The 11505-nt window shown below is 43.1% G+C and overlaps 2 protein-coding genes across 5 annotated transcripts in view; one reads left to right on the top strand and one right to left on the bottom strand.

Moving 5' to 3' along the window:
• Nucleotides 1-3913: 3913 nt before the first annotated feature.
• Nucleotides 3914-11466, bottom strand: LOC112970388 (oxidative stress-responsive serine-rich protein 1-like). 4 transcript variants are annotated; one of them, XM_026074931.1, is made up of 4 exons: nt 11377-11466; nt 7405-7521; nt 5462-5575; nt 3914-4733 (listed from the first exon to the last, which is right to left on the bottom strand). In XM_026074931.1, exons 2-4 carry the CDS (start codon nt 7479-7481, stop codon nt 4040-4042), a joined length of 885 nt encoding a protein of 294 aa, XP_025930716.1. In that variant the 5' UTR covers nt 7482-7521; nt 11377-11466; the 3' UTR covers nt 3914-4039. The 4 variants fall into 4 exon arrangements, with proteins under 4 accessions (XP_025930716.1, XP_025930791.1, XP_025930544.1 ...); XM_026075006.1 differs by having other exon boundaries at nt 7405-7518; XM_026074759.1 differs by lacking the exon at nt 11377-11466 and adding an exon at nt 11200-11370.
• LOC112970570 (oxidative stress-responsive serine-rich protein 1-like) overlaps nt 11412-11505 on the top strand; it is a 4914-nt gene continuing 4820 nt past the window's right edge. Inside the window, exon 1 of the mRNA XM_026075122.1 lies at nt 11412-11503. The gene's annotated coding sequence lies outside the window, so the exon portion shown is untranslated. The remainder of the gene's footprint in view (nt 11504-11505) is intronic.

The following is an 11505-nucleotide window of genomic DNA, read 5'->3' as shown; positions in this document are numbered from 1 at the left end:
TCGGCCGCCGCTGCCCGCCCGGCGCCGCCCGGCTCGCCGCCCCGCCGCTCTCCTCCCCCGCCGGGAGAAAGGTCAGCGCTGCCCTAACAAGGCCATCGGATCCCAGGAGCTGCTCCCAAAAATAACCCCCCGGAGCCCGGCCTCCGCCTCGCGGCCCTTTTATGAAGGAGGAAAGAGACACATCACCCGGGCGCCCCCCCTCCGGGCAGGCATCCAGGGAGAGAAGAGGCTGGGAAAGTCAACGTCTGCCGAAAATAGACCCTGGGAAGGGGGCGCCTCGCTCGCTCCGCGGTGCCCCGCCGGTGCGCGCAGCGCGGCAGCCGGGCGGCCCGGCGAGCTCGCAGGCTGCTGCCCGCTCTGCCCTCCCTGCTGCCGAGCCGGGCTCCCGCCGCTGCCCTGCTCGAGGCCAGGGCGGCAACGGAGCCGTCGGGCTGGAAAAGGGAGAAAAACGCTCCTTCAGGTAGAGCTTTAAGAGTACTTCGCTGAATTAAAGCAAAGGGTAAAAGCACAGAGCTCATCCAGATTACAGCGTACCTCTTAACTATTTAGCTAGCGTCAGGTGAATTCTCCTTCCCCTCTTTGCTACATTTAAAGTGAATTTCAAGAGCTGCTTTATAGTAGTTAAAAGAATCCATGAATAATCATCTCCTCCCTCCCCCCCAAACCAAACAAAAAACACTCCATAAGATGTCCTGTTTAGCAGATGGTAGGTAGCAGAGTTGTAGTGTTTGGAAAGAGACAGGTAGGACCCTACCCTTGGGACTGTTACATCTCACTTACRACTGCAATTCATAACAGCAAATATAGAAGGTAGGGAGAGGTCAAGGAATGAAATACCAGTGTAACAGGCTAATCCAAGCCTTCCCTTCTTTCAGCCACACCTGGCCCAACTCCTACAAGCCTCATCACAGCAAGACTACAAGCAGGTGACATTCCACTTGCAGCAGCTTAGTATGGGGTAGTCAGCAAGAGCTCTGGGGTTAAACTGCATTACCCACAGGTGGTGCTCTCCAGAGGGATAGGGCTTTGAGATGAGCTCCCAGACTCAGATCTAGCTCTTGTGCAAAGCCTGTCAGACTTCAGCAAATTTCTTACTCACATAATACACTTCTACAACTTGGACAACCTCCCAATGTTTCTACGAAGAGGCAGCACAGGAAAAATGCACTTTATATATAACCACAAGAATAGCTAAATATGTGTACATAGCATATAAACTGTAGTATCTGTGTATCATCCTGTGCAGTCAGGTAAAAAGGGCTAATTTGCGCTTTAAGTACTGTAATGCCAAGCCTCATAGAAAAAAGTTAACTGTCCACTATCAAACTAACAGGAAAAGCCCTCATTTTCACTCAGCCACATAAAGGAAGGAATGGCCACTTAAGGGGCTTCGACAAGWCTCAGAAGTGCCATCTGGCAGAACTAGCCCTCCAAAACAGATACCTAAGCGAATCAGATCTTAAAACTGCCTGAAGATGGAATTACTTAGAAGAAACAAACACTTGTTTCCTCATTTCTAAGCCTGCAGATTACTCAAACTTCTGAGGTTCTCTGCATCAGCAAGCATTAGAAATTCAAATTTTCTTAAAGCAAAACCATAGGATTTTGTTTTGTGGCTTCTAGGTAGACCAAAACATCTTAAAACTGCTTGTAGTAATAGAACTGAAAGTGTTAAGGCAGCAGTTACAGCTATCCAGAGACTCCAGAGAGACTTCATGGTGTGCCAGGACTTACCAGCACAAATATGTTGTAACCACCCTAAAAAGACGCCAAGTTCAGGACCATGTAATTATTTACTTAGCAACTCTTCCTAATTACATAGCTGTTTTGAACTGAGGGAACGCTTTGTTTAAGTGTTAGTAAGCTATGCGCATGCTTGCATTTAGGGGCCCATAACCCCGCTGTCTAAACAATCAAACTTTAGAGAAAACGCACATTTCGTGCATATTAAGGCACCACTCAGATCTGGTCTTATTTCTTCGTTTTGGCAGAGATTCACAGGCTGCTTCCAGAGCTCGGGAGGAGGCAGCCGGCATCTCGGCCTGGCCCGCAGCCGGGCCAGGGCTGACCTCTAGTGGCCCGACAGCGCTCGCTTCCCCTCCCAGGCGACCCCAGCCCACACCTTGCCACTCTGTTTTTGGAGTACATCTCCTGGATTTCAATCCTCTTTCTAGAATATGGCATTGAGCACTTGACATGCTCTGCGATAACTAATCAAAGAAACAGTGAAAAGCCATGCCATATGGAAAGGTATTCTCATCCCCAATAATGACACCTACAGTGTTACACATAACAGTGCTGCAGCTTCTACTTGCAGATATTCGGGAACAGTAAAGAGCACTTCTTTGAGGAGTAAGATCATTTGACACTTCAGCAGCCCAGTCACATGCAGTCACAAAAGAGTTACCTTGAATTCAAAATACAGGTGGCAAAAATACAGCTATCTGAAGGCACAGAAATGGAAGGAAGACATGGGACCCAACCCACAAAAGGTAGATGACACTTTAGGACTTCTGGCAGTAACAGCCAAATTAGCAAGGCCACTTCACCCATGTAAATAAATTTTCAATCAAACAGACATTAGGTACTGCCACAGAGATGCCAAAAAACAGAGGAACTCTGAAGAATTTAGCTGGGAAGCGCTTGTCTCAAATTCTTCTCCAGAGCTTTACACAGGAGGAAAGTTTGGGGACAATCAACAGTGAACAAACTTAACACAGTTCACCTCCCCCTAAACAAATCATACATTTGATAGCATGCTCCTTTGCTATACACATATGGATGTATAAAAGACAGATTGTGTTGATGCGTATAAACTACAGCAAGCTGCTTATTTCTGGAGAAAACTTCAGAAAGAAAGCAAGGTTCCAAAATTTTGGACCTGGACAAGGCATCCAAGATGATGATGGTTTAGAAAAAGGCTGAAGGGGAGGAACAGGGGAAAAAAACCCACAATGCTCAAGACTTCCCTACTTTGCAGCTGGCAACTACTCACATTTGAACAGTAATACTTGGTGTTTCAGAGCAGGGTGAAAGGAATTGAAGAAACAGTGCAAGAATAAGATCCACTGAAGCTGGCAAATACTGTCTTTGGCCCTCTTAAAAAATACACCAAACTTCAGAGTCCATCATCTTATTTTTTCCTTTAGTTAACTCRAGAAGCAATTCCACTGAAGAAAGCAAGGTATTTCTGCTGCTGCAGACAAATCTCTAGGGTCTACTGGACATTCAATAAAAAGTTAGGCTTGTTTTACATTTTCCACTTACAGGGAGGAAAAAAAAAGCCCCACACTGCAGAGATCTAGATAATTGAAATAATCTTGTTTTGATCATCCAAGATACTTTCTGACCAGGCAGCCTAGCAGGCAAATATTTCATTTGTTACTTAACAGCATCTGACTACTTTAACATGGAAGATAGGGGAAGGAAGGTGCCTGTTTAGCCAAACATAAATAAAGCCTCTCTTTAGGCACAAAGAAATAACAATGCCTCTTCCCCAGAAAAGCAGATTCAGTCCCCTGACTTAGCCTAGCACAGTAATACTAAGGAGGATGGGAAAGGACATGGTCCTTTTTTATTCCCAAAAGGGATAATAATATTAGAGGCATAAGCATCCAAAAATGGAAGCATAAGTGTTACAATCTGAGGTCAAAGTGATTTGAAAGGAGCTGAATTACACCAGTTTCTCACATAAAGAGCTCTAATCACTAAGAGATCTAGAGACTCTTCTCTTTCAAGAAATCAAAACAGGACTATTTTGAAAACAGAGCAAAATTTCCCAAATGTTAGGTCTCTTAAGTATAAAGAAATACTCTCTAACSAAACTCACTATGTTTACTTCATTATCTATTCAGAGCTTAAACTGTAATGCTTAAGCTAAAGTGTCTGTCCTGCTTAAAATAATGAGCATTAGTTGAGATGCAAAGGAAGTGTTTTTATTGCAAGCACAGTGAGCAGGGAGTGGGTTCCATCTCGCATGGACGTGACAGAGGGCAGATTCAAACCACACGCCCTTCTGTGTTTTTAGTGCTCAATGTTGTCAGGTGTACATCATTTCTGCCATGTGAGACATTTTCTTTGGAATATACAAGTAATATTCCATGTAGCCTGAAAGATCTTCAATAGTCACATCATCCACAAAGGCCCTGGCTTGCTCAGAGCAAGAGCGTGGAGAACTTGAGGGAGTTCTTGATGGCAAAGGCTGGGAATGGTCCTCAGCAACTGTTCTTCTATCAGGTGCCAACGGGAGGGTGTTCTGCAAGCCAGAGAATTTGTACACTTCCATATCTTGCCATCGTTTACACTCACAGGCCTTATCTGCACATGAACATGGCTTATTTGTGTTTAGCTTAGACACAGATTGAAAGTCAGAAAGCTCCGTAGTCTTTAGGCTTGCTTTGGACACCAGAGAAATGGCAGCAGGAGACTCTTCTGATTTGTTCTCTGACACCAGCTCTGTAACAGAAGCTCCCAAAGACTCAACCTCAGCTTCCTTCTGATCAAGGTCAGGAGCTATATGGCATCGTTCATGTGCACAAGTCGCCTTTGGGGCTGGCATCCCAAATCCAGTGCTGTCATCTGGGGCATCAATCTGGCTTTTGTGTACCAGCTGGTTGCATGTGGAATGTGATTTTGTGCTGCAATGGATAAACTTTGGAGGATGAAGAATTGGAGACTTGGAACGCCTGCGACGCTGGGTTCTCACAGCTCCTCTTGAAGGCTTCTTCACAGACCTGCCATGTAGAGATACAAAAGTGATTGAAGAGTCACTAAAAGATTTACTGCTGGGCGTCAGATAACATTGGGCAACATCTCAGGTGCATTTATATTGCATGCAGGAGCTTTAAGTTCAGGGTACTTGCATAAGACCCGTATCTTGGAATTTGACATTGTAGGAGTCAAGCATCTGTACAAAATAGAAAAGTATCATCTGAGAAGTGAAGCCTAAAGCTTGTGCTTTTAAGGATGAAAAGTGTAGAGCATGTGGGACAGTATTAAAAAAAAAACTTTAAAAGAAGAGCATGACACTAGTGAATCAAAGCAAAAGGACAGTTTTGATTCAGTAAGAGATCTGAGTTCAAAGTTCTGCGTAGATACTCAAGAAACCAATTCCGTATTTTAATCGAGGTTGCAAGGCAGCCTCTGCAATGCCAGACAATTATGGAAACAAACATATTCATGACTGTCCGATTCAAAAAAGAACAGTTCACATTTGTATTACAGAAACATGGATCATGCTTCTATKCCTAAAACTGAAAAGCATTTCACTTCAGAAAATTGTATATAAGAATAGTCATATGTGAGCAGAAAAGGAGGTGTAGTGTATTTTAAATATTCTCTTTTAGAAAGAAAACTTGGGTCCCTCATTTAGGGACCCAGTTATTAGAATACTTGGCTACTTAGAGCTCAATTTCAATGCAATCACATTTGAAGTAGTTTGATAATCCCAAGCTTCTCTTACCCATGCCAGGTTTCCTTAGAAGCACACACATTCTTAGGTTTGTTCTCCTCTGCAGCTGTTCTAACGCACGCTCTTGGACTTGTCCCTTCACCCACAGAAAGAGAAGCAATAGACCTATGAAATGGAGAGAGGAGGGAAGAAAAAAAAGAGAATGAGAAGTTAACAGTCTAGACTGTTTTGGGAAAGAAGATTCATGAACTTTGTTATACTCATAATACTGATCAGATTACCCCAAGTAATTTATAACATTGTCTTAAAAGACCTGCCCACAAAGATCACCCAAATCAGAACAGCGTTTACATGTTCACACATCAAAAGCTGGCGTAACAAACTCTTTTGCCAAATACAATACCATTCAGCAACTAGATTTCAAATCCAAACTTCACACATCAATAATGAAGCACAAGAGCTAAATCTGATTTTCCTGGGGGAGGAGTAGAGAGAGGAAAAAGGAAAAAAAAAATCACTGAAGAAACACTCCTCTTTTTCCAGAGACAAATAAGCTATTCTTTCCTAAAAATAAATGTTCTTTGGATATAAATAGACTTTGTTTATCAGAAGAACACTTATGCCTCTGTCTAGGGAGAACATAAGCTAAAACTCTTCAGACTACTGCAAGTTCAATTACTTGAGCTACAGAGTTGCAGCAGACCATCTTCTACTTCTACTCAAGCCAGAGATCTTAGAAGATTTACTCATTTCTCTGATGCTACAAATCCATCCCAAACTGCCTTTTCAATAAGCTGTGATAACCTCAGGAACACTTTTTTCCAAGTTGAGACATCACACATTGAACTAGATTTGACAAAGAAATTATTTTCCAAAATCTATGTTCAACAGGTTTATAACGTGGCGGATTTCCCAAAAAATGAAATTAAGTCTGTGCACACTGTCCTAGGCCAGGGTCAACTAACATTTAATAGAGGCCAAACTATTACTGAAGGATCTGCTGTTTTCTATTTAAAAAACTACAAACACAGAGCAGTAAAACTAAAGAGCCGCAATAAAAACTCTACCATAATTAAAATATGTCTGACATGTTGGGGGAGAGGGGGAAGAAAAGGAGGCAGACTGGAGATACTGATGAAAAGAGAGGCACCTGCCTAGTGATAGATTTCTAATGAGTCTGATTAGTTAAATGAARGATAGTTTTAGAAGTCTCACTATTTGCCATTTAAGGTAAGGTAATTCATATTTACACAATGCATTTCTTTTCAGTCACCAGCATAACTGCACCACTGCCAGTTGCTTACTGAAACGCAGTACTATATATGTAATATGCAGCGACGTCTGTATACCAGCAGAAAGAACATGATAGATGCGCTAACTTTTTATTTTAGACAAAAAAGGTTGTCACTAACAGAAGACACATGCTGCTTGGGCTCTACTGCCTTGAGCAGTGAAGTTAAGTGCCACATCTCCTAGGTAACAAGAGGACACAAAAAGCATTCTTCCCCATTTGGTGTTTTTAGTTATGAACAGGAAACATGTTAATGACATCAGTGAAAATAGTTTGCATGGGAAACAAGCATTGCATCTAACACCCTTCTTACTCATATGGAAAAAAAAATTCTCTGCAGGGAGAAGAAGGGATTTTATATCCATGACAGGCCCTTAGAGCCATCATAATACACTGACTACAATAGCAGTGCTATGGGCATGTCTCTGGCAACCAGATTCATGCCAAAACTCATTTCATAATGATAGCCAACAGGTAGCAGCACATAAATTTGTCTGAAGCCTGCTGGGAGCTAGCAATCAAACAAATTACAATTCCTTTAGAAATGCAGCTTACAACTAGTGAATTTATTTCACATTTGCTTAACTAGAATGAAGTCTTTCAATGCCTAACCTTTTGGAATTATCTCATTGCTTCAGATTTAATGGTAAGCGCTTCCTTCCAATCCATTTGCAACACTGTACCTGCCTATAGTCTTACTCACCCAGCTGTGTCAACTCTTAGCTTTTTGAAAGCTGTCTGCAGGCTTTCCTCTTCTCCATCCTTAGCTTCCGTTTTCATTATTAGGATGGTCAAAAGCTGACAGAGTTACCATATACTGCTAAAAGCAGAAAACAGACATATGAAAATAAGAACCAATGCCTTGTTAAAAACATTAGTTGCCCAGCAGCATCATAATACACTAAAAATAAACTTGAAATAGCACACTGAGCGCATAAAGCTGAGGTCATTGTAGAAGAACATTTCTGAAGGTTGTTCAGAACAAGCTTAAGATACCCAAGAATGGAACAGATCCCTGCATAACCGCATAAATGAATTCACAATTTAAAGTAAAATCTGCTGTCAACAGTGCCTTGCTTGTCCAAATAAAGTCTAGACAGATTCTTCTATTTGTGTTAAAGCTATTATCAAAATAACTCTAGGAGAAGAGATGGAAGGCAAAGAGATACAACACCACTAGAAACAGCCAACTTCCTATAGGCCGCTCTTTCCCACTTTGGGACCTGGTGTTTTTTTATATATATATATATATATATATATATAAAATCAGGTTTGTCTTAAAACAAGACAGACAAGGTGTTAAAATAAAAAAAAAATCCTTGATTTTATTTCTAGATCCCAGATATTTGGTTCAAATTCTCCTCCTCTTACATTACAACCATTTCACCCACTGTACTATCTCAGCAGGTCACATTAAAAAACTGTGCAACTAACATGCTCCATGATCGACCGCAACTACTGCCAACATTGGGGGGGGGGGGGGAAGGAAAGGAAAGGATTATTTTTAGAGTGCGTTAGCTTTTCTCTTTAATCTGTTTAAATTTGGATAACATTCATTTTAATTACATTCAAACTACAATAAAACAGTGTAAGTGAGTTAAAGCGTAGGTATTCTTGCTTATATACATTGAACTGTTGGAAGAATAATTTCAAAGCAGGACTCGGAAGTTGACAAGTCTGCATGTTACACTTCCTGGCCTTTACAAGAATTTTTAAATGCAAGTACCAATCAAAAGGATTTTCAGGTTCTCCTTACTTTTATTTTCAATTTACTATATAAAGATGCAGGTATACAATTTTGAGTTAAATGATCCAGAAGCAGTAAACTAAGAAAAACAGCTCTCAACCCTTGGCAGAAGTGGAATCCATTAGCAGGTAAAGATTGTGAAAGGACCTAAACAATTACAATCCTCAAAATCACTTACACCATCCAAAAGAAGTTTTGTAACTATTTTGTCAATCCAGGCAATCCTGATTTGAAACAATTTACTACAGTTTGTACTTCCCTTCCAACATGTGAAAGCCCACTTACAGTACTTTAATAAAAGCTATTAAAGTTATTTGTATACATTTCAAGTCTAACCCCTATCCAGTGCAGTTTAGTAAATACCAAGTGAAAAGTCAAGACTAAGCACAGAAATGTATGAATTTCCATCTTTATATAGCTTGTATCAAAGCATATTTTATATTGGTGTAATACTCCCCTGCTTGGCAAAAGTAACACATTTCTATCAGAATACAGTATATGGATTGCCAAATGGCCATTAAAAACTGACTGAGGTACTTCTTTAAAAATCTGTCCTGGCCATTATTTAATCTAGTTACAAAGGAATCTTAAGTCTTACTATATTTGTTGTTCTTCAGTACCTTACAGTTTTGTAATCATTCGCAAATGTTAAATCAGCCATTCTGCCRCAGTAAAATATTTCAAAAGGCTTGCTTCATTAACATGGGGTTTGCTTTTGCTGAGCAGTACCACTGGCAGTGGCAAGTCTCAGAGTACATTAGAGTACCTCTAGATCAGCATTTGACTAAGTTTACCTGGCTGATCAGTCAGATTTATTTACTGCTTATTGAAAAGACTACACTTCTCATCTATGAGGTCTCTATTAATGCACATGAGAGCCTTGACACAGAGGTATTTTGTCACTCAGGTCTCTATAAAACTGCTCTTTAATAGGATGCAAATCAAATACATCTTCCTGAAGCTTTAAAAACTCAAGTCACTATGAAGATAACTATTCAAAGCCAGCAGTTGCTAACAGCTGCTATAATGAAAACACATTCATACAAACCACTAACTCTACCTAATTATACAGCAGTAATACTTATATTAATATTGCTTTTACCATCTAAGTTCTAACTCTTGTAATCTGGAAAAGAATAAAGTCTAGGTGAATAGAGAGGAGTAATCAGAACATCAGCAGATCAGTTATTTATGTAGACGTAGAATGGTAACTTTGGCCACCTCATAATCTCTTTTGAGCCAAAGGTGGCAGCTCCCCAAGCTGTTGTTTCAGCTGCTTGCTCTACCATGATTTCATTCAGACATGCTTCTTTATTGCAGGCGGCTATTATGACACACAGGATGATGTATCATAACAACTTTGAAGGCACACACTGTCCAGTGAGTCATACAGCAAATAAACATGAGACGAGGAGGCTAACATAGAGACTGACAATATGACACTCATCTGAACAGGTTATTTTAGATACACTCTTTGTTAAATACTATTACTTTGGTGAAACATAAGGTCCCTTCTTCAGTACAGTTTTTCCTTGACCCAAAATGAAAGTTCTCTAGAATTACAAACTCAGTCTAAAATCATTTTTAAAATATCAAAACCATGTATTACATAGACTTAGACAAGAAAACAAATATTTAACAAGGGTACTAGAAATAGTTTTAATCACTGTGCATCACTCAAAATGTACTATCAGTTTTAGACAAACTATTTTATCATGCTACCCTTCATCACTGAAGCAGCAAACCCTCAAAAAGACAGAGAGTTTACTCAGAGAAAAATCTGTTCATTTTGATAACTAAATATAAGCATATGCATTCCACATACATCAACCAGCTGGTACTGATTTCAGAGAAAACTCAACTACTGCGCAAAACAACCAAAGTTCAATGTTGCTTTGGAAAGTTTATAGAAAACTACTTGTTATTTCTCTATTTTCTAGAGAAGTATACATCTACCCTCTGCTATTTTATTTTCAACTATTTCCCAGCAACGTTGGGCTACAAACCTACCCTGCACTGCAAGACACCCACACTGCTCATAAAATGATGATGATATAATGTATAAACACACACATTTCATTTTAAAAACAAACACACAAAAATATTGTAAAGCTCAAAGAAATTCATAGTCGAGGATTTTATAAGCGAGCAAGAGAAGTATGCTGCACGGGAATACAACTTGCTCCACTTCAGCGGGGCCGCATAGGGGTAGGGAGACCAAAAAGCTAGGAGCTGCAACGAGGAACCAAGCAGCAGAGGTTTTCCCCTCGTAGGGACTCCGGCCGTGCTCGGGCGGCTGGCACAGGGAACGGCCGTTCAGGCCCTCCACAACCTTCCGCGGCCCCAGGACTCGCCAGCCCGCGGCCCCAGGGCCGGCAGCGCCTCCTGGCGCGGGTCCCAGCGCGCGCCCCGTGCCGCAGCCCCCGGCCAGCCCTGACACTGGCGCTCGGTGCCGACCTCGGCGCCTCTCCCGGCGGGGCGGCAGGGGGTGACTCAGCACAGCCTCCCGCCCCCCCGGGACTGCCCCGAGCCCTCCGCCCCCGCACGCCCCGCCGGGGCCGCGTCGCCCAGGGATTCACGGCCGGCGGCGGCTCCACAGCCCGCGGGAGTCCCGAGAGAGCGGGCGGGCCTGTGGCAGCCCCGCCACAGGGGACGCAGCGGTTCCGGCCCCGCCGGCCGAGGGCGGACGGAGGCCCGCGCAAGCGGAGGCGGACAGCGCGGGAGAAGGCGCCCCGCCGTCCGCGCACTTACCGCGCTCGGCTCGGCCCGGCGGGCACGGCCCCACGGCCCCGCCGCCGCGCTGAGGGGGGCGAGTGACCCGGATGAGAAACACCCGCCCAGGAGGAAGCGACGGCAGCCGGGCGGGGACAGGCCCGCTCACGCGTGCGCGCTCGGGAGGGGAGGGAACCGCCTCGCTCGCTCACTCACGCCGGGAGAAGGAGGCCGGGCTGGGCGTGCGCATGCGCTTTTGAGCGCGGCGCCTCGGGCGCTGAGCTCACTTCCTGTTGTTCTGCTCGCCCCCCTCGCCTGCCCAGAGCGAGGCTGGGACGCGGCGGT

The sequence above is a fragment of the Apteryx rowi genome, unplaced genomic scaffold, assembly GCF_003343035.1.
Source record: "Apteryx rowi isolate R43461 unplaced genomic scaffold, aptRow1 scaffold_0, whole genome shotgun sequence".
NCBI classification, from domain to species: domain Eukaryota; kingdom Metazoa; phylum Chordata; class Aves; order Apterygiformes; family Apterygidae; genus Apteryx; species Apteryx rowi.
The sequence above is the reverse complement of the archived record's forward strand: the minus strand, read 5'-3'. Positions and strand labels throughout refer to the sequence as shown.

What these genes read in the sequence shown, in the direction of transcription:
- LOC112970388 (XM_026074931.1), bottom strand. Translation starts at nt 7,481, where the DNA reads ATGAAAACGGAAGCTAAGGATGGAGAAGAGGAAAGCCTGCAGACAGCT. An exon ending in CTAAGAGTTGACACAGCTGG is followed by an intron (nt 5,576 to 7,404) that starts GTGAGTAAGACT and finishes TCCATTTCATAG; the next exon opens with GTCTATTGCTTCTCTTTCTG. An exon ending in TCTAAGGAAACCTGGCATGG is followed by an intron (nt 4,734 to 5,461) that starts GTAAGAGAAGCT and finishes TCTACATGGCAG; the next exon opens with GTCTGTGAAGAAGCCTTCAA.